This window comes from Danio rerio, chromosome 24, assembly GCF_052040795.2.
Source record: "Danio rerio strain M-AB ecotype USA chromosome 24, GRCz13ab, whole genome shotgun sequence".
NCBI classification, from domain to species: domain Eukaryota; kingdom Metazoa; phylum Chordata; class Actinopteri; order Cypriniformes; family Danionidae; genus Danio; species Danio rerio.
The window spans coordinates 33,889,345-33,912,704 of NC_141044.1; the positions used below are offsets into that span (position 1 = coordinate 33,889,345).

The 23,360-nt window shown below is 36.2% G+C and overlaps 1 protein-coding gene and 1 long non-coding RNA gene across 4 annotated transcripts in view; one reads left to right on the forward strand and one right to left on the reverse strand.

The window, feature by feature from the left end:
* The window catches only part of dpyda (dihydropyrimidine dehydrogenase a), a 386,498-nt gene that overhangs the window by 214,727 nt on the left and 148,411 nt on the right, over positions 1–23,360 (forward strand). For 2 of the 3 annotated variants that reach the window (XM_087309815.1, XM_087309816.1), the window contains exons 14-15: positions 8,994–9,158; positions 18,193–18,261. In XM_087309815.1, the coding sequence (XP_087165941.1) occupies positions 8,994–9,158; positions 18,193–18,261 (234 nt within the window). Of the gene's footprint in view, positions 1–8,993; positions 9,159–18,192; positions 20,074–20,268; positions 20,491–23,360 lie in introns of those variants that run through there. The other variant, XM_087309817.1, reaches the window with a different exon arrangement.
* On the reverse strand, positions 751–17,088 carry LOC141380738 (uncharacterized). The gene is made up of 3 exons (XR_015525233.1): positions 16,978–17,088; positions 4,416–5,060; positions 751–3,380 (listed from the first exon to the last, which is right to left on the reverse strand). It is a non-coding gene; the product is annotated as an uncharacterized LOC141380738 (long non-coding RNA).

Consider the following 23,360-nt stretch of genomic DNA (forward strand, 5'->3'; position numbering starts at 1 on the left):
GTTTGATCTGCATTAAATCTGTATATTTTGGTTATCTGAGTCTTTTGAATAAGTTCAAACTAATTCTGAGTGATTTGTTCATTAATTTGACTCTTTCGAATCGGAAATGTGAAAGGTGTAAGGAAAAAGATACGTCATTGTGTCACTTCAAAAAACCCAATTAATTTACACACTGATTGAATCAATTTAATTATTTTTGAGCCTGCTTTACGAGTTAATTCAGTTGACATAATTGATCTAAACTATGTGTTTATTATTTGGATTGATTTGTGATATATATTATTATATTTGATTCTTTTGAGTCTTTTGAATGAGTTCACAACTGGTCTTTAGTGATTTGTTCATTAATTTGACCCTTTCGAATCGTGTAAAGAGAAACAGATACGTTGTTGCATCACTTAAAAAAACAATTAATTTACACACTGATTGGACCAATTTATTTATTTTGAACATACTTTAACAGTTAATCCGGTTTAGGTATTTGGTCTGACCAATGTATTTATTATTTGGATTAATGTGTGATCTGCATTGTTAACAGGTTCACAACCATCCTGAATGATTTGTTTATTAATTTGACTCTTTTGAATCGGAATCTAGGAAAAACAGATAAGTCATTGAGTCACTTAAAAGACACAATTTACACACAGATTGGACCAATTTATTTATGTTGAGCCTACTTTATTAGTTAATCCAGTTTAGATCTGGTCTGAACGATGTGTTCATTAATTGGACTTATGTGTGATCTGCATTGCATGTACAGTATTTTAATTGGCTTATATTTGATTCTTTTGAGTCAAATGTTTTCAATGAATACGTTCACAAAACCAGTCTGAAAGATTCGTTTATTCATTTGACTCTTTCAAATCAGAAACTTGAAACCTGTATGGAGACAAAAAATAGGTCATTTCATCACAATGTTTGTAAAAAGATGTAAAAATATGCAGATGATGGCAGCAATCGTCACTGCATTGGTGAATGATGATTGTGGCTGTATGCAGTGAGTTGGTATGGCAGTGTGAGGTCAGTGTACAGTGTATTTTCATTAGTATGGGAAAGCGTTGTTGTGATGTTAGCACTAGTGTGTGAACGTGGCGGCGGTGGTTTTGCCTGCTGCATTTTGATTAGTAGTTCTTGCATGTGTCCGCTTCTGAAAGCCTGTTTGTTGTACAGGAGGATTAGGGGCCTGTTGTGCTGTGATAAAACATTGTTAGCTCAAAAACACACATGAAATGGGGAGCGAGACAGAGCCTCTGTAGAGGAAAAAAAAAGAAAACCGCTCATTCCTGCATTTCCTCTATAGGTCACAGCCTGTGAATGGTCAAACAGGAAGGAAATTTTAGACCTGCGACATGTAAAAAACCACCACACAATGTCCTGAGGTGTAGTGTAGGGGTCCAAAAGTCAAAGACCACCAGCGAATAAGCGTAAATTTAGCATTTTTCATTGTTTGCATACAAAATTGCTTGACTTGTTTTATTAGTGATAGTAGCACTTTTCTTTTGATTGGGATGGATCATTGGTTGAACCTGAAATGTTGATTCTTTTGGCTTGGATCCTTTCAGTTTAACTCTTGATCAAGTTCACAAGATGATGTCAAAATAAAAGCCTCTTTCACACATACAGACCTTTCCGGAAGAATACCAGCAGTTTTCCAGAAAGGGATCATGTGTGAACAGGCCCTTGAATCTCTATTCTTGCATCAGGCTGTACCAAATGATCTGAAATGATAACTTCATTAATTCCGTTAATTATCAAAACAATTAATTCTCAATACCAGCCTCAATGATTAGTTTATAAATTGGACCAATTTGATTCAATTGATTCAGTTCATAAAACCAGTCCAAATGAGGACCAATGGATGAATAAAATCACTAGTAAAATTCTAAAATATTAATTCTTTATTTTCTATCATCTTAAAATCATCCAAAACTAAAAAATAAGTAAAAATACTATATTTTCAAAGCTTTCTCAGACATTTGAACCCCACTGCAGGATCACTTGATTACTTAATGATTTGTTCACTGTTTGAATGGATTTGATTCTGAATTCTTGCATCAGACTGTACCAAGTGATCTGAAATGATACCTTTAATTCAATTAATTCTCAAAACAATTGATTCTCAAAACCAGCCTCAATGATTATGAATTGCACTGATTTTATTCAGTTGATTCAGTTCACAAAACAAGTCCGAATGAGGACCAATGCAAGAAAAAATCACTAGTAAAATTCTGAAATATTAATTCTTCATTTTTTATCATCTCAATATCATCCGAAACTAAAACAAGGAAAAATCCCATATTTTCAAAGCTTTCTCAGACATTTAAACCCCACTGTAGGATCACTTGATTATTCAATAATTTGTTCACTATTTGAATTGATTTGATTCTTGGGTCTTGCATCAGACTGTACCAAGGGATCCGAAAGGACACATTTATTAATTCGATTAATTTTCAAAACAACTGATTCTCAAAATCAGCCTCAATGATTAGTTCTGGATTGGACCAATTTGATTAAAATGATTCAGTTCACAGAACACGTCCGAATGAGAACCAATGCATAAAAGAGTCACTAGTAAAGTAAAGAAATATTTACTTTTCAGTTTCTATCATCTCAATATCATTCAAAACTATGAAATAAAAACAACTCTCATATTTTCAAAACAGAAATTCTCATTCTCAGACATGTAAACCCCACTGCAGGTTTACTCAATCATTTAATGATTTGCACATTGTTTGAATGGATTTGATTCTTGGTTCTTGAATCAGACTCTACCAGACAATCCGAAATTATATAATATGCAAATTCAAATAATTCTCAATACAGTTGATTCTTAAAACCAGCCTTAATGATTAGTTTATGAATTGGACTGATTTGATTCAGTTGATTCAGTTAAAAAAAACAAGTCCGAATGAGTACCAAATGCATGAAAAGAGTCTCTAGTAAAATTCTGAAATATTATTTTTTAGTTTCTATTATCTTAATATCATTCAAAGCTATAAAATAAGAAGAACTCCCATATTTTCAAAGCATTCTCAGACATTTAAACCCCACTGTAGGTTCACTCAATCACATGATTTGTGCATTGTTTGAATGGATTTGATTCTCGATTCTTGAATCAGACTGTACCAGATGATCCAAAATAATATAATAGTTAATTCAAATGATTCTCAAAATAACTGATTCTTAAAACCAGCCTCATGGATTAATTTATGAATAGGACCAATTTGATTTATTTCATAAAACCAGTCCGAATGAGTACCAGTGCATGAAAAGAATCACTAGTAAATTTCTGAAATTTGTATTCATCTCAACATCGTTTAAAAGTCAAAAATACTACAAAATCCCACATTTTCAAAGCGTTCTCAGACATTTGAACCCCACTGTAGGATCACTTGATTATTCAATAATTTGTTCACTGTTTGAATGGATTTGATTCTTGGGTCTTGCATCAGACTGTACCAAGGGATCCGAAAGGACACATTTATTAATTCAATTAATTTTCAAAACAACTGATTCTCAAAATCAACCTCAATGATTAGTTCTGGATTGGACCAATTTGATTAAAATGATTCAGTTCACAGAACACGTCCGAATGAGAACCAATGCATAAAAGAGTCACTAGTAAAGTAAAGAAATATTTACTTTTCTGTTTCTATCATCTCAATATCATTCAAAACTATAAAATAAAAACAACTCTCATATTTTCAAAACAGAAATTCTCATTCTCAGACATGTAAACCCCACTGCAGGTTTACTCAATCATTTAATGATTTGCACATTGTTTGAATGGATTTGATTCTTGGTTCTTGAATCAGACTCTACCAGACAATCCGAAATTATATAATATGCAAATTCAAATAATTCTCAATACAGTTGATTCTTAAAACCAGCCTTAATGATTAGTTTATGAATTGGACTGATTTGATTCAGTTGATTCAGTTAAAAAAAACAAGTCCGAATGAGTACCAAATGCATGAAAAGAGTCTCTAGTAAAATTCTGAAATATTATTTTTTAGTTTCTATTATCTTAATATCATTCAAAGCTATAAAATAAGAAGAACTCCCATATTTTCAAAGCATTCTCAGACATTTAAACCCCACTGTAGGTTCACTCAATCACATGATTTGTGCATTGTTTGAATGGATTTGATTCTCGATTCTTGAATCAGACTGTACCAGATGATCCAAAATAATATAATAGTTAATTCAAATGATTCTCAAAATAACTGATTCTTAAAACCAGCCTCATGGATTAATTTATGAATAGCACCAATTTGATTTATTTCATAAAACCAGTCCGAATGAGTACCAGTGCATGAAAAGAATCACTAGTAAATTTCTGAAATTTGTATTCATCTCAACATCGTTTAAAAGTCAAAAATACACATTTTCAAAGCGTTCTCAGACATTTGAACCCAACTGCAGGTTGAAACCGAAACCCAGATGACGTGTCCATCCTAGGCAGGTTTGATCCCGTCCTCCAATGGCTGCTGGCAGTCATGCATATTAACACTACGGTCTGCGCCGAGGAATGAATTTACGTCTCGTGTCCATCGGCACTCATCTTTGGGAATCCAATTTGCATTGAGATGCATGCTGGAAAAGGAGAGAATGGGAAAAGCGAGCGTGTGTACGCGTGCGTGTCTTATCGCTGCGTGCGGCACCTGTTTCAGCATGCCAGACCTCTGTCTTTGGGTAATTTTCATGCTTTCTAGTTGCTTAATATTAAACGTCTTGTTCCACCCTCGCCTGATAATCCAAAGCGCCAGCAGCCAAATGTTCCCCGGTCATGGCTTCATTAAATATAGACTTAGAGATTGGCCTCCAGCTCATGGGATGTGCTGTCTGAATTCCCTGAGTGTTCACTGGAGGGCCGCCACACTTTCATTAAACAAGAGGAAACGTCTTCATCTTCAACCACGAGTCGTGTGTGAAAATGTCACTTGTAAAACACACACTGAATCCCACGCTCCAATCAGACACTTGCATGTTTGAATAGATTTGAAGAAATCTGTCAGTCTTTTGTCCTGAAAGAGACTCATCTTGTTATCACTGACACACTGAAATTCAAAGGAAAAAAAAAGATTATGACTTGTAGGCAATGTGTGTATTCTAGATTTGATGTTTTCTGTATGGTAGTGTATGCTGAAATAAAGTGGATAATAACCAGTACTTAATAATTTACATAAATAATTAGAAGGACATTGGAGGCAGAACATATTCACACTTTTTCCAGGTTTATTTATTATATGTTATAATTTATAATATATAAATAATAATAATAATAATAATAATTATTATTATTATTATTATTATTTTTTGTATTATTATTATTATTATTACTATTATTATTTAACGTGGTTAGCATTTGTTGTAAAATAAAATGCTTTATTCTAGCTCTAATGCTAAAAGAATAATGTTAATAACTAGCCATAAAAACAATTATATTAATAACAAAGAAGAAATTTAAATTGTATAAAATTGTTATAAATGTAATTTTAATATTATTTTATATAATAATTATTGTGTAATATTAAACAATAAATATTTATGACTGTTTAATTCATTGTGTATTTATTATTAGGCATCATTATTATTATTTTTTTTTTCTATACTACTACTACTATTATTATTATTATCATTATACAGATTATAATTCAGTTATAAACATGCGGAAAATACCACTGTAAATAATGATTATTGAACAATATTTTACAATAAAATGCATTCTACTCACCATTTCTTTCCAATTCTTCATTTATAATTACCATTTCATATAAATTTTTGTTAAAGGTGTTAAACTGTAATTAAGCTTAATTATTTATTTACTTTAATCTTACCTAGATTTATGATTTTTTAAATGGCATTTATTTATTTATTTGTGTGTTTATTTATTTATTTTTTATGTTGTGTTTATATCTTTGTTTATTTGTATTTTTATTTGTTTGTTTTTATTTATTTGATTATTTTTGTTTATTTATTAATTATTCATGTATTTATTTATTTGTGGTTTTATTTTTTATTTGTGTGTTTTTATTTATTTTATTATTTTTGTTTATTTATTAAATATTTATTTTATTTATTTATTTGTTTGTTTTGTGTGTTAATTTATTTTTTTAATAACTTATTTATTTATTATTGTTCTTTAGGTAAAGATTATACAGTAATTCTGTTCACAGCTCTACCCAACAAATAGCATGTAATACAAACTTTATGCACATATTTAAATGCGAAAGTTTGTTGAAATCCCTAAAGGACAAGTATGGGCAGTTTTAAAGATGATTTAATTACTTGCAAGCACAGCAAGTAAATAAACCTATATAAAAATAATAATATTAATAATTAAAATAAACAAATGTGTAATGATTATTGCAGAAAAACAAGTCACACATTTGAAGCCTCTAAATCAAATGTATGCTATGTGTGTGTGTGTGGGGGGGGGGTTGGAAACTCCTCAAATGTTGTAAAATGAAGTTCCATTGCATTATTGTAATTGTTCTGTAAAGGCGTAGGTTCTAATTAGGATATGCAAATCGTCCTCTCACACTGCTAAATTATGATGGATGGTTTATCAGAGTTCAAAGGATTAAGCTGTCACTCCCTTTTGTTTGTTCTGTTGAGTTTATCGGTTCAATTTTCACAGCAAGGGAAAAAGACGAAACAGCAAATGTAATTTCTTAACCCCTCGGTCTCTCAGCGCCGCGGTTTCAGACACGTTGGATTAAAACCACTTCCTCTATTTCTTTAATTAATGATGGATTAGAACAAACCCCTAACCTTCAGTATTAAACGTCAGCTCATATCTTGTCTTTTTCTTTATCCATGACAGAGAGAATTATTCTTTTTGTTGAGGAAGGGTGCTACGCTGTTACCTTTATACATTAAAAGGTAGATCTGAGTCCTTGCTTTTAAGTAGAATATTAAAACATTTGAATTAAGCTCCCAGAAAATCATAAACTCTTAAAAATAAAGGTGCTTTATTTGTATGTTTTTTATCAGAACCACTTATTATTTGGAAACATTCCACAAATGGTAAAAAAAAAAAAAAAAGCTCTTTATGTCATGGTTGTGGGAGTGAGGAGTCAATTGCAGTAAAACAGAGATTGGTTTATTATTTATAAAAATAAAACAAAAACCTTCATGAGGGGAAAAACATAACTCGTGAACGAAGGACAAAAGTGAAGAGCGGGTGATTGTCACAGACGAAAATGAAAAGGGGTGGGGAGTCGAGAAAGAGAGTGAAAGTGAACAGCGGACAGGGGAGGCAGGCAGTTGAGGAGGGGGATGTGTAAAATCAGGTGCTGGATCAGATTTCAGAGGTTCCGGATCCAGCGTATATATTCATATTTATATATATATATGATAATTTTCACACCAAATTGTGTTTTTCTATGATGCAGGGATCAATTTTTGGCAATAACTAAAAACAAATTGAATGGGTAAACATTTTTGGATTTTTCTTTTATTCCAAGAATCGTTAGAACATAAAGTAAAGATCATGTATTACAAAAATGTTTTGGAAATTTCCATTATGTCCTATATTCATTTATATTTATTAAGTAATAAATAAATTAATTAATTAATATAAACATAGTAAAAATATGCATTGTTAAGCACTTCACTGTTTTCAGTGTTTAGATTTTTTAACCCTCAGATTCCTGCTTAAAATAACTGTGCATTGGCCGAATATTGTTTAATAGCACCAATGAAAAGCTTGTTTACTTCAGATGTTGTTTAAAAGTGTTAAATGGTTCCATGAAATGTTCTTCATGTAACCAAAAGTCTTTTATCTACAGTATGGCATCACTTCCACCAAACTTCCTCAAAAATTCTTTAAAATGTTCTTTATAGTGTTATAACTGAAACAATATAGCAACCAAAAATCATCCGTTTACTGTTAGTAATGAGTAGAAACAACACATTTCCTGAGTAGTTTTTTTTTGGGGGGGGCAATTTAACTGTTTTATTTTCAATTTGCAAACACAAATAAGTTAATTTAATTCCTTTGTGTTGGAACCGAGCATTTTTTACTGCGCACATATAGCAACAATCTTGTGTGCATTCAAAGTAATATTGTTTCATAGCATTAAAGGGACAGGACACAAATATAAGCTCAATGTGTCATTTACACGCAGATTTGAAAAATGACACCACAGATTTCTTGGCTCAAAACTCAGAAGATACGACTATACGCTGCTGGAACCTCACATCGAGGGCCAAAGCCATTAGCCAATAGCGGTTCACTTGATGCCACGATCCCCTCGACTCTGCCAGCTTCATTAGCCTGGCTTCTAATTTAGCGTGTGGACTGATTACTGTCCGGCCAGGATGACCTGTACTCTATACATCCAATCAGTGATGGATATTATAGCAGTTTGGCAGTGAATCCTCGGGGACTCTAATGCCAAAAGATGAATTTTTCAAATACAGCTTAATGTAGTACAGAGAACATCTATCCTGGCTCTCGGGCATGCTGGCACTTATGAGAAAAAGACAAGCCTCTGCTACAGTACATGTATAAGATGTAGTCTGGGAAAGTGTGAGGAAGGAAAGATATTAGTGCGAACTGATGGATGAATGACTTTATTTTGTAATGTTAAAAAAAACCTTTTTTAGTAGTTCAAGTAGACTTCATTTTCCCTGCCGCACGGCACAATTTCAAACGTGTATGATTAAATATGAATTTAGCTCCACTTCAAAGCCCCGTGGGAGAGGGAAGGAGAAATAACGCTATTGAATTTGTGTCATGGATTTCTGTAGAATATGGCCGTAATTGTCCTCTTTATGTTGTTCTACACAGAAATTATAGCCGCCGAGCATATTTTAAAAGCAGCGGGGTCTGTTGGGATTGTTGGAAGGATGTGGATTTGTGGGTCTGTTCTAGTACGCGAATTACTAGCTGCTAATGGAGGTGGTGCAAGGTCACGTCCCCATGATGGAGTCTTAATGGTAGCTGTTTAAATACAAATATCTCTTCTTTTTTCTTCATGCAGGATTTGGTTACTAATGTGTCTCCACGAATTGTTCGAGGAAGCACTTCTGGTCCCTTATTTGGTCCCGGTCAAGGATCTTTCTTGAACATCGAGCTGATCAGTGAGAAGACGGCGGCGTACTGGTGCCAGAGTGTGAGAGAACTCAAAGCCGACTTTCCAGATAATGTGAGTTTACATTGGTCATAAATGTTGGAGACAGTAAACTGTAAAAAAAAATAATGTAAATTCACAGTTATTCATATTTTGTGATTCATTGGGATTTGTTCCTCTTAATTGTGCTTTTTAATTGCATTATGGAACCTTATCTTCCCTCTAAAAGCTTTTAATGTTGAAAAGTTTATAAAAGAGACTTTTATTGACATTTTGTATTAGTTTAAAGTGATATATTGGGCTCTATTTTGATGATCCAGGTGCAAAGTGCAGGGCGCAAAATCATTAAGGGCGTGACGAAATCCAATTTTGCTATTTTAAGGATGGAAAAATCCGCTTTGCGCCATGGTGCATGGTCTAACAGGGTTGAGCTATTTCTCTTAATGAGGCGTGTTTTGAGAATAATCCAATCAGAGTCTCATTTCCCATTCCCTTTAAGAGTCATTTGCGTCATGCCATAGCGCATATGCTATTTACATGGCAAAAACTGATCGCTTTACTAAAGAGAAAACAGTTAAACAGAGCATCTACAGCGCGAGAATGAGCCTCCTCATTCTTTACTTACACTTTCACTCTTGTGGATAGGGTAAAGTGTTGCACGCACAGAGGTCCATTAGCCTAAACATAATTAATTTTGTTTATTAAGCACAAAGATTTGTAACTATTTGTATTTATTTGTATTTGCACAAAACTATTTGTAAATTCAGTTCTGATTTCCAGCAAATGAATGAATTTACAATAATAATAAAGTGTGTTCAAAAACCTTAGTTATATCCAAATACACATGCTATGCCCCATATGATCCAAATCCTGACAGGTGGGCAAATCTAAGCTTGTATTTAATAAAAAAAAAAAAAAAAAAAAAAAAAAATATATATATATATATATATATATATATATATATATATATATATATATATATATATATATATATATATATATATATATGCATATAATAAATAATACTGTTAATAATATCATTATACAAAAGCAAATTGTTATGAATAAACTAAAAAAGCCCCCCGAGATGAAGAAGGCATGGAGGCGGTGGTTTTTATATTTATGTAATCTACAAAATAATAATATTTGTAATATTTTAATCCTTTAATTCATTTTCATTTGTAAAGATATTTGCCTATTGATGTACATCCTGTGTGCATTAAGCAATGTTTAAGCGAGGCGCACAACTAGCGTGCTCTGCGCTGGACTTTAGACTTGCTTTGATCTGGTCTATTGCGCAGTCTATTTTAGTTCCTCAAAATAGCATTGTGCCAGTAATGCACCTTAACACACCTCCTTTATTAGAACAGAGCGCCTATGGGCGCACATATGAGCTCAAATGCATTTGCTATTTAAGCAGCCGAGTGCAACACGTCAAAACAACTCTTGCACCGGGCTGAAACTAGCAAACAACAATTGTGTTGCGCCTTGTGCCGCATTACGCCACGTGTATGATAGGGCCCTTAGTCTGCGTTGGTGTTACAAAAACCTAAATTTACAGTACAAAAACATGGTAATAAGCTGCCCGTCCAATTTCTGTTATTTACAGACTGAATTATCTATATCGGGGTGACCAACCCTGTTCCTGGAGATCAACCTTTCTGCAGATTTCAGTTGCAACCCATATCAAACACACCTGCTTGTATTATCAAGTGCCGTTCAGGTCCTAATTAATTGACTCAGGTCTGTTTGGTCAGGGTTGAAGCTTGAGTTGGAACTTTGCAGGAAGCTAGATCTCCAGGAACAGGGTTGTGCACCCCTGATCCATATATTGTTTCTTAAACAATATCTTGTCTCAAACTACTAAAATGGCAATAATAGTCACTTTGTTAAAACTGCAGAGTTGAATTTTTTTAACATCAAAAGACGGCAGAGCAGAAATAAAACTCCCATAATGCAATTCACAACTGTAATTGCACAGAGAACCCATGTAAATCTAAAATACAGAACCTGTTAATTAACAGATGCTACAGCAATTTCACACAAACATTTTAGTTTGTGCACTTAATAATACTGACCTTTGCTGCTTGTTCAAACTAATTATATAAATGAGTTGAAACAACAAAACTCTTGAGCTTTTTTGGACGACTTGATTGTTTTTGTGTTCAATCCCCTTAAATTTGTAAAAACAATGAAGTAAACTTAATCAGTTTGTGTTGGGATAACATCAAGGAATTGTGTGGAACCCAGCAGTTTTTTTTCACAGTGTGTTAAAGGGATTAGTTCACCCAAAAATGAGAATTCTTCAGTTTGTGTTCTATTCTTCAGATTAATAACACAAATGAAGATATTTGCATGAAATCAGGGAGTTTTATATTCCTCCATAGACAGCAATACTCCAGAAAAATTCAAATTCAAAAGTTTAGAAAAGGAGCCAAGATTTTGTCAAAACATTCCATGTGACTTTAATAGTGCAAACATACAAGGCTCAGTGAAGACTTTTGTGGAAGGGAGGGTTCACAGAGGATTGTCTGAAAGAGAAAATGTCCATTGAGTGGCAGTGCAAATTCCTTGTTGATGCCAAAGGTCAGAGGAGAATGGCAAGACTCAAATAGAAGTTACTTAAATAACCACTCGTTACAGCTGAGGTATGCAGAAGAGCATCTTTGAACGCAAAACACATCCAACCCTCAGGCAGACGGGCTACAGCAGCAGAAGACCACACCGGGTGCCACTCCTGTCAGCTAAGAACAGAAAACTAAGGCAATTCACACAGGCTTACCAAAGTTGGACAATTGAAGATTGGAAAGACGTTGCCTGGTCTGATGAGTCTCGATTTCTGCTGTAACATTTAGATGGAAGGGTCAGAATTTGGCATTAACAACATAAAAGCATGGATCCATCCTTCCGTATCAATGGTTCAAGCTGGTGGTGGTAGTGGCGTTGTAATGGTGTGGGGGATATTGTCTATACACGTTTTGGGCCCATTAGTACCAATTGATCATCGTGTCAAGGCCACAGACTACCTGATTATTATTGCTGACCATGTCCATCCCTTTACGACCACAGTGTACCCATCTTCTGATGGCTACTCCCAGCAGATTAAAGCGCCATGTCATGAAGCATGAATCATCTCAGATTGGTTTTAACAATGAGTTATCATGCTGTACTCAGATGGCCTCCAAAATCATCTGATCTCAACCCAATAGAGCACCTTTGAGATGTGATGAAATGGGAGATTTGCATAATGGATGTGGAGTCAACAAATCTGAAGCAACTGTGTGATGCTATTATTACAATATGAAACCAAATCTCTGAGGAATATTTCCAGTACCTTGTTGAATCTATGGCACGAAGGATTAAGGCAGTTCTGAAGGCAAAAGGGAGTCCAACCCGGTACTAGTGAGGTGTACCAAATAAAGTGGTCGATGAGTATATTTATAGTCAAAAATACGTAAATAATCTTCATGGGACATAATATTAGCTGATTTTGTTCTCCAGGGTCACATTTAATTGTAATAAAGATATGAATTTAAGTTTCAGTCAAGATTTTAACATCAAAAAATGGATCCTCTAGTATTTCAAAATGTCATGACATCTGACATTGTTGACAGCACAAAATAGTTTGACTTGTGATTTTTATGAAGCCGTGGCTTGTCCAACAAGGTGTAAGAACATTCATCCAGTATTCGAGTCTTAAACCAGACCAGCTGCTGTTTTATTCCGACATTAATGAACATGAAAACACACATGACATGAACATGTTGAGAAGAGAAAATTGTTATTTCTAATCTCGTCCTCACCGTGCGTGGAAGGAGGTCTTCGTCTTTGGTAAAATCTGCATGGGACTCTCGGTGGTAGCTAGTTATTTTCAATTTTTCCTCAGTCGGTTTGGCTTCTCAAGTCATAAAATTTGAATACCATTTCAATATTCATTTCTCATTGTTCCATTTATTATTCATAGTAATGTGATCCTCATGTTTGTTAATGAAATCCAAATATTTATGATGTGAGCTAGCTCCATCCATAAGTCCTTTTTTTTTTCCTCTTCAATTCTGCCGTTGTGTCGGTACAGCAGGAGCGGCATATGCTCGCTGAAATTACAAAATGACAACTCATTTGTTCACTTCTGAGATTCTTGTATCTGGGTTTCTTTTTTTTGTGCTCAAGAAATATCAAAGGATTAATTGATTTCTGCAGGACATTCTGACGGCAATCATGGGCAGCACTAATGGAAGTGATGCCCAGCATTCACTGGGGCGGCTTTTGTACTGAGGATGAAAGCAGCAGAGATGTATCGCTTCTTTCTGAAACAAAGTGAAGAGAGAGTAGAGAGACAGAAGCTCCTTTTAAGTGCCCGGCTGAGCTGAGATGTTCTGTGCTGCTTTAGACACTCCAAGAAATGCGTTGACGAGCGTATTTCCTGTAAAACAGGAAGTTCAGCTGGTGTGCCGTGAGTGTAGGATATTTTTGGTCTCTATTTTCTGAAATAGAAAGACTGTACTTTTTTTTAACCCTCTTTCAGACAATTCTGTGTAAACCCAAGACCAGCGGTGTTCAATCTTGGTCCTGGAGGGCTGGTGTCCTGCAAATTTTAGCTCCAACTGAGTTGTCCAAATGAGTTGTCATTTTGTAATTCATCCAACTTACCTCAACATACCTGCTTGGATGTTTCTAGGAAGCCTAGTAAGAGCTTGATTAGCTTAACCAGGTGTGCCTAATTGGGTTTGGAACTAAACCCCAGCCCTCCAGGACTGAGTTTGGGCACCCCTGCCCTAGACATTCATTCATTTTCTTGTCGGTTTAGTCCTTTTATTAATCCAGGGTCGCCACAGTGGAATGAACTGCCAACTTATCCTGCAGGTTTCTACGCAGCGGATGCCCATCCAGTCGCAACCTCCACACACACACACACACTCATACACTATGGACAATTTAGCCTACCCAAATCACCTGTACCGCATGTCTTTGGACTGTGGGGGAAACCGGAGCACATGGAGGAAACCCACGGGAACGCAGGGAGAACATGCAAACTCCTCAAAGAAACGCCATATGAGCTGAGGTTCGACCCAGCGACCTTCTTGCTGTGAGGCGACAGCACTAACTATTGCGCCACTGCGTCACCCTGCCCTAGACATTGTGCGTGAAAATCTTAGTAGTGATTTGCAGTTTGTGAAATAATCTGATAAAATTAGAAAAAATTATGGGTTCTACATTATTCCAACCACACAGTTCCTTTTTTTCACAACACAAATTGATTAATTCAACTCAATATTTTTACAAATTTAAGTTGATTGAACAAAAAACAAATAAATTGTCCCCAAAAATGTATCAATTCAGTTTGTTCAACTGTAATTTGAACACGCAGTAAAAGTGCTGTTTTGAGAGCATTCAGACTCATAAAGGGAAAGTTCACCCAAACATAAAACTTACTTCACCATTTACTTTCACTTTATTAATCAGCGAAATGAACCACCAACTTATCTAGCATATGTTTTACACAGTGGATGTCCCTCCAGCTGCATACCCATACACTTTCATTCACACACATACACTACAGACAATTTAGCTTACCCAATTCATCTATTTGTGAGGACTTGTGGGGGAAACCGAAACCCCTGGTTGGAAACCCACATGAATACAGGGAGAACATGCAAACTCCACACAGAAACTCCAACTGACCCAGCCGAGACTCGAACCAGTGACCTTCTTGCTGTTTTCCCGATGTCCTCCAGGTGCTCCAGTTTCCCCCACAATTCAAAGACAGGCGCTATAGGTGAATTGAATAAACTAAATTGGCCATAGAGTATGAGTTTGTGTGAATGCGAGAGTGTGTGGGTGTTTCCCAGTACTAGGTTGTGGCTAAAAGAACATCTGCTGCTTAAAATATATGCTGGAATAGTTGGCGGTTCATTCCACTGTGGTGACCCCATATAAATAAGAGACTAAGTCGATGGAAAATGAATGAATGAATGAATGAATTTATTTTATAGGCTTAAGTGCTTAAATCGTCATGCTTTAATCGTTTAAGCTTAATAGACAAAATAGGCACTTTATTTTTTTGTACAGGAACTGAAAGCCTATTTTTTTTCATCAAACAAAATATCCGATCTATATATTTGGTTGCACTTAACAGTATTTTACAATGTGTGTGCTAACATTTGTTCCTTCAGTTGAAGTCAGAATTATTACCCCCAACCCCCCCCCCCCCCCCCTGTCTGATATGTCTGATAATATTTTTTCTTCTGGAGAAAGTCTTATTTGTTTTATTTTAATTAGAATAAAAGCAGTTATTAATTTTTTTAAAACTATTTTAAGGACAAAATTATTAGCATTAACATTATTTTGATAGTCTACAGAACAAACCATTGTTATACAATAACTTGCCTATAACTACCCTAACCTGCCTGGTTAACCTAATTAACCTAGTTAAGCCTTTAAATGTCACTTTAAGCTGTATAGAAGTGTCTTGAAAAAATATCTAATCAAATATTATTTACTGTCATTATGGCAAAGATAAAATAATTACATTGTTAGAAATGAGTTACTGAAACTATTATGTTTAGAAATGTGTTAAAAAATCTCTCCGTTAAACGGTCTAATAATTCAGGTAGGCTAATAATTCTGACTTCAACTGTATCTGTGAAAATACTGTATGACATAAGGTAACTACATTGGGTAAATTTATGTTTTAGGGTTAGTACCTAGTTATTGAGCCATTCTGAAGCTTGGTTTGAAATTCGCTGGATCTTCTTGACTAGTTTGATCTCACGAGGATACGTAAATTTTTTTATTTCCATTTTGTCAGATTAGTGGCTAATTCGTACGAATTTGTACAATTTCAGTCATACGAAAATTAACGATTTTAAAAAGGAGACTTGACATCAAACCCTGCCCCTAAACCCAACCGTCATTGGGAGATAAGCAAATTCTACTAAATTGTACAAATGAGATATGAATTAGCCACTAAATCAAAATGTAACGAATTGCCTTGAATGTCTAAATTGAGTTGTTAAATTGAATTTTGGTTAAAAATAAAAGAAACCGTGAAACTATTTTCAGCAGATTATCTAATGAATAAGAACAAGCGCTTGCAAAATAAACGTCAAATTTGAAGTCACAGACTTTAAGGTTAAATTTGCTGGTAGTTTCAGGGATCGCACTTAGTTATGAACCAGATATTATACAACAGTAGTCTATAAATGTGTAACTCAAGTATAAAATAAACTGCTACCCATATTTTCTCCATTTGTAAACCTATACATCCCTGTTTTCACGTAAACATATTCTTTTCTGCTTGTAAGCGTGTTTACAGTTTCTTTCATTAAGTTTGTCAGCGTGAGTGAGAGAGGTCAGGGTGGTGAGCTTTCACAGTTATCATGCATTGAAAGTCAACAGTTACCAAACCCTTCCACCCACTGCGCTAAAATGTTCTCTTTCAATTCCCGCAAAAAAGTAACCTCATAAGGATGCTGCTACAGCCAGTATAGCGTCAAACTGGACAAATTGTGGTTTGCCGTTATCAGCTCCTCCATTTTTTCCAGGTTATTAGAAAACGGTCACAGCGCAGCATTAGAGAATCGGCCGGAATCATCGCTCCACATGTTCTTATTTGGCCTCCAGGTGACTCATCTCCATGGAGACACATTGTTAGAGTGTAAGGTGGGCTCGCCCGGAGAGAGGTTATTGAGCTTATAACCAGGTAATCCCAGATCTTCCTCAAACCCTGCAGCCCCGGCACCGGTTAATGTGACGCTCCAGCAGGGGGGCTCAGGCAGGATTGGTGTTAATAAACTTAAAACTAGATCCCTCTCCGGCTTCTCTAGGGCCGTTCTGCAATAACGTGACGTTAGAGCAAGCAAAGGTCAGGCCCAAATCAAAACAGAATACTCACATATTGCGTATAATACCCGGAATGAAGCCTGCAGCATTGATCTCTCCTTCTTCTTCTTTAGAAACTGCTCTCCGATGGCCTGAGGTTTATGGTAATATTACCAAACACTATTTCAGGGTGTATCAAATATCACTTATATGTCAGTGTTGTACTGTAAATCTCTGCAGTAAATGTCAGAGTGCTTAACTTTATTTGCCCCCTAAAACTTGGCAATATTTTCTGCTCTCATGTAGGTGGGCTAAGCTTAGTGCCTAACTGCCTGCTGCTTTTGGGAAAGCGTAATGCCCGAGAGATTTATATCTAGCGGAAATTTGTCCCGGGGGGACAACACAGCCTCCAAGTTTAATATCCTCCCATGAAATCAGTTTTCTCCGAGTCTCCCCGGACTCTGTTCTCCTGTTGTTAGCACCAATCTTCCCCGTCCCCCGTGCCGCCCACCTCCACCTCATCAGCAGCGAGTGTAAGTCATGGACATCTGATGAGACAAGAGTTTAGATGTAATCGCATTGTTGGACCAGGTAGCACAAGATAGGCTGGCCTTCATTGCAGGGTTTTTCTCCAGCATCTCTGCAGCTATTAGGCACATAATAGAGTGCGGCCACATATGCGGTTAACACGGTTAGATTTTTCCTGGAGAAAAATCAAGATGAGGGACCCGGTGTGCTGAAATGTTGACCTGGTAGCTACTCTTTCCACTAGCAAGTGTGGGCAGAAAGTCCATCTCGGGAGAATTGGAGCTATGGTGCGCTCGGTGCAGTTTCAAAAGCTTTTTATGTCCGTGATTACTGAAAACCAGGAGTTGTTTTTGAAACACAGACCTTCCGTAACCTGTTTTATGACTGGCTTATTGTGTGTCCGAAGGAAGGAAACAACAAACAGTGCAGGCTAATCCAGCAAATGCTCTTATCTAACACCCTGCTCTGGGGCTTGATACTGTTTTAATAATGGCAGCACGACAGTGGATTTGTCCTGGTCTTGTGAATTATAAATATTGATTTTGTGACTTTGAGGCTTGAGAAGAAGGAGGCTGCTGCTTTTTAAAGACAAGATAATGGCCTCCAGATCCATTTTATAATGTGCCGAAATGGGACCTTGATGGGGAAACCTTTTGTACACAATGAAACGGGCCTCTGCTAAAGGCCACAAGGTGAGACAAAGAAAACTCGTTCATGCTGAAATCTCTCTCATTTTCTATCTGTCTTCTCTCCCCCATAGATTGTCATATCCAGCATAATGTGCAGCTACAACAAAGCTGATTGGACCGAGCTTGCCAAAATGGCAGAGGTGAGTCTTTGTTATGCTAATTTGTGGACACACACAGTTGTGAAATAATAACCTCATCCCTTAGGGATAATTTGGCTCTTTTGATAACACTGTATGTGTGTACCCACGCCATCGCATACTGTCCTGTACCAAACTGCAAAACCAACATTTACTGTTATCCGCAAAAAAAAAGCCCTTTATTGAATCACTGGCAGCTAATCCTGGATCTAAAGTAGGCTACATTTACGGGAAATGCTCTTCGGAAGCAACTAATCTGATGTTGCCAAGAAGCTGAGAGGGATGAGATAGAGGATGCCAAGGAGTGAGCCGCTGATGGTTGGATGGGATGGGAGGAGAGATGGAAAGGGAGAAGGAAGGATGGAAGGGAAAAAAACGAAAGGACTTCCCAGACCAGACATCATCAGACCGGTCCATCTGTGAGAACCGAGTTGTCCAGATCCCAAGATGATGCAAACTAAACCGCAACAAACCCAAAATCCTTTCAACTGCAGATGGCCTCAACCCCCAAAATGGGATTGTCTGAAATCTGCATCAACCCAGAAATGTCATCAATCGTGAAACTTTATCAATCCTGATATGTCATCAGTGATGTACGTTTTTCAACATTAACTGCAAACAGCTTTGAACCCAAGAGATCAGTCTCAGTTAGGATTGGTTGTATAAAATAAAAATGCTATAAACTATTGAGAGGCTCAATAGCATCAGCCTTAAAGTTGGATCAAGATCAAAATGCCCTCAGATTCTTTAATCAAATATCATAATCTTTTCACCCCCCCTCAAAATGACTTTTCTTCACTTCTGGTCACATAAAATGCCTTTACGGAGGGGCTATCAGTATGTGTCTTATTGCTTTCTGCTCTTCCTTCATCCATTAATTAATTTTCTTTCATTTTGTCAGCAACACCCATCTTCCAACATGCCTATCAGTTCCGAAATTACAAAATCACAAACTAACCTACGTTTCAAATACATTTGTCATGATAGAGTGGAAAAAGACAATTTTAACTTCCGTTTCCTGCCCACTTTAACCTCGTAAGGGCATCAACTTCCACAAAATTGTTTAAAAATGACCAAATACACAGTCAAAACTGCATTTACATCAAAACTCCCAAGCTTCATTTACAAACAAAGAAGGCTTTAACCGTCTACCGCACACATTATGATAAATCTATAAAAATATCTATATTTGACTGTTTTCTTTTCTAAAAATGGCTTAACTTGAAGTGCTGTAAAAAATTGGAAAACATATATTTTTTAAGGTACTTTATTATATGTTGCCAAATGGCAACAACGTCCAACAGTGGATCCAACTTAGAAATTTCAAATTTAAAACTTTCCTTATATTTAATTTTGTTGTTTGAAATTATTTAATTGGTGTGGCAGTATTATAAGCTTTAACACAGAACTTTTAAATGACTTGTACATACTTTCCAACAACTCATATTCCAACAGCTTTCATTTATTCCATAGTTTTTGCTGAATATTATTAAAACCAATCATAATATTGTTGATTCATTTTTACAACATACATTTTCTCCAGTAAACTATAACAAATTATAACAAATATAAAACAAGTCTAATATATTGAGATGCATCAGAATAATGTAGCTACTAGCTAACAATGTTTATAAATTATACTCTATACTATACTACACCTGTCTTATCTGCCTCTGAGCTAACTTACCTGAACTCTCTCTATTAAATGTTCAGTCTGCATCATTCTCATGGTCACTAAAACCGATTTCATCCTCACTTTCATCTGCAGGAGGAGCCAGTTCTGTCCTTTTCCTGTTTGACTTACTATAGAACATGGTGGTGCTCGCTAATACTGTGTTCCCTGTATTAATATCTATTCAAATTTAGTATTGCCATTAAAAGTAGATTTTATCCATAATGCAAATGCCATTAACATACAACTAATCAACATTATATTACCAGCATTCATTTTGTTATTGTTACAACTTAAAAGTTCAGAGCTGACCACTAATTTGATATAAAAAAAAAAAGTTGTTGCAAATATGTCACCATAACTTACTAGAGGTGATGTTTCACATTTGTTTGTGGATCTGACATAATTTGATCCTTTGTTTTTATTGACGTTTACATTTGCATTCAGCAACTACTCACAATAAACGCCAGTCTTTCAGAAATCGTGCCATAGATAAAACATTGCAGGTCATGTCGCTTAGCCAAAGCACACCATTGGCTACACTAAGGTATTCCCTTTCTAACAAAAAAAAAATAAAATAAATAAATAAAACTTAATGTTGGTGATAAAGAAAAGGTGACAAGGAAATGAACATAATATCATGTTGCCATATGTCAACACCATGTGGTACAGGGTTAAGAATGCTCCAACCTCAGTTGGTTTGAACTTGAACCAAATATTATTAAGTAAAAACACTATCAATCAATTAGTGGGACTTTAAATCCACAAAGACGTCAACTTAAACTGGGAGCAGCCTAACACGTCATCACTTGTAAGTGCTTCACTTGTAAATGCCCAAGAATGTATCAATTTCAGTTTAGATGAAAGAATTAGTTCACCCAACAATGAAAATTCAGTCAAGTACTGACCCTCGTTGTCATTACAACCTCCCCGAGACATTCATTCATCACCTGAACACAATTTAAGACATTTTAGATTAATTCTGAGAGCTCCCTCATCCCCCATAGACAGCTAGGGTCACAATATGTTCAAAGTCCAGAAAAGGAACCAAAAACATTGTAAAAAGGTGACTTCTGTGGTTCAACTGCAATTATATGAAGCTCAATCACCAAATTTGTGTGCCAAAAACTGTACATCAGATTATGGTACACATTTACAATGAGCAATTGTAGACTGAAGTGTTGCATTGCTGACTCTAATATCAATAATGTGAGAGAGAGAGAGCTCTCATATTTGATCTAAAATATCTTAATGCATGTTCAAAAGATGAAAGATGGTCTCCAGGGATTGAAACGAGATGTAATTAATAAAATAATTTTAGTTTTTGGGTGAACTAATGCTTTAACCAGCGTAACGGTGGCGCAGTGAATAGCACGATCACCTCACATCAAGGTCACTGGTTTAAGCCCCGGCTGGCTCAGTTGGCATTTCTTTGTGGAGTTTGCATGTTCTCACCATGTTGGCGTGGGTTTCCCCTGGGTGCTCCTGTTTCCCCTACAAGTCCAAATACATGCACTATAGGTGAATCGGATTAGCTAAATTGTCCGTAGTGTATGAGTGTGTTCAAATATTTCCCAGTAATGGATTACATCCATCACTGGGAAATGCAAATTTTCTAGTTAAATATAAGTTAAAAATGAGTTGAATATAAGTTAAATATAAGTTGGTGATTCAGTACGCTGTGGCGACCCCTGATTAATAAAGGGACTAACCTGAAAAGAACACTGAATGAATGAATGAATAATCCTACTACCCTGAAAAAAGTGTGGCATGCAAAACTGTTACAAAGAATTTATTTTTGTTGAATTTAAACAAACAAATTAAGTTTAATAATGTTCAACTTAATTTGTTTGTTTAAATTCAGCCTAAATAAATTGTTTACAACCACTTAACTTGAAAAAATTGAATAAATCCAAGGAATCATCTTTGAAGAATTTCACTTTGAAGAACTTCATATGCCCTCATCCTAAAAGAGACATCACACCCAAAAGGTATCATTAGCATATAGTGTCAACTCCATTTGGTCTCAAGCCCTAAACATCATCAACCTCAGCATAACTCTCCCACCTAAACCCTAACTGACCATCAACCCCGCAAACTACAAAAGGCAACTACACTAAAGCAACTATCAATGGCATTTACCATAGCACCATGACCACCAGTAGACATGCAGACACAACACACTTATGTGTTGTCTACACACCACTTAGACACGTGGAGTTATAAACACAGGCTTTATGTGGAAATAGAAAGAGACAGTGGAAGTGACCCCGAGATTAATCATAGTTGACTTGCAGATCTCAGGCGCTTAATTGTGCAGAGAAAATGGCTGAAAGTAAACAGTCCACGTGTCAATGTGTTAATTCTGCTATCGATTACATCGACGCGTCGTCCCATCCTCTCTCTCACCTCATTAAACCAGCCTGTCAAACCCACCCAAAACCCCCTTTTACTAGCAGCAAAGATGGACATCTGGTATTTCCCGCTTCCCCACCCCCCTCTCTATTACTGTCATTATGTATTCGCCTGACATCCCGCCGTCACTAGAGCTCAGGTACATTTTGCATATTGTGTATTCATAAGGCAAGCCGATGATGTAAAGCACGGTGAGAACATCGCTTCAGGGTACGGCTGCCGTGTCACACTTCACTTCACACTTTAAGCTGGAAAAAACCTCAACAAAACGAGCGCAGGACTGATTTGAAGGTCTTGCTCTTTTACCTATACCGGATGAAAGTGAAAGCATTGATCTGTTGTCAGAGATGAAACGGGAAACGGATGAGCAGGAGGTACGGACAATCAGGGTGAATCGGTGAAAGACCGTTTGTCTTTGGACCCTGTCTGGCGCCAGGGTTTTAGTGGTCGACCGACTCCTCTGTGGTCTGAATGCCTCGTCTTCCTCGCATCTGCTGTTTAGCTACCTGTGCCAGCAAATATGAAATAAAGGCTCAGTTGCCATGGAAACTCGTTTTTCAAAGAGAATCAACCATTCATTCCCACTTTGAAATCTAAGGGAACACTTAACACTGTTCCTCGCCTAAGGATACTACTTAAAAGTTTTTTTTTTCTTTCTTTCCTTTCCTTGCACACCCATATCTCTCTCCTTCTCTCTGTCTGGCTCTCTCTCTCGTCCTCCCTCACAGAAGTGTCAGTCTGAAGTAAACAATTCTACTTGCAGCCGCCACCTCTCCTCAGCTACTTTCCCCTCCATAAAATCGCTGCCTTTGAGAGAAATATTACATCATAACGATGTGCCTGAGGCTATAATTCATAAATGTCAAAGTCTCTCCGTGAGCTGTTCCTATTTTATCCAATTGAAAGTTGGCAGAAGAAAAAGGAACAGTGGATTGCAGATAAATGGCTAAAAGCAGGCCCAATAATAAGTGCGCGATGTGCGGTTGTTCGTGAGCGGCATAGCTACAGAATCGGT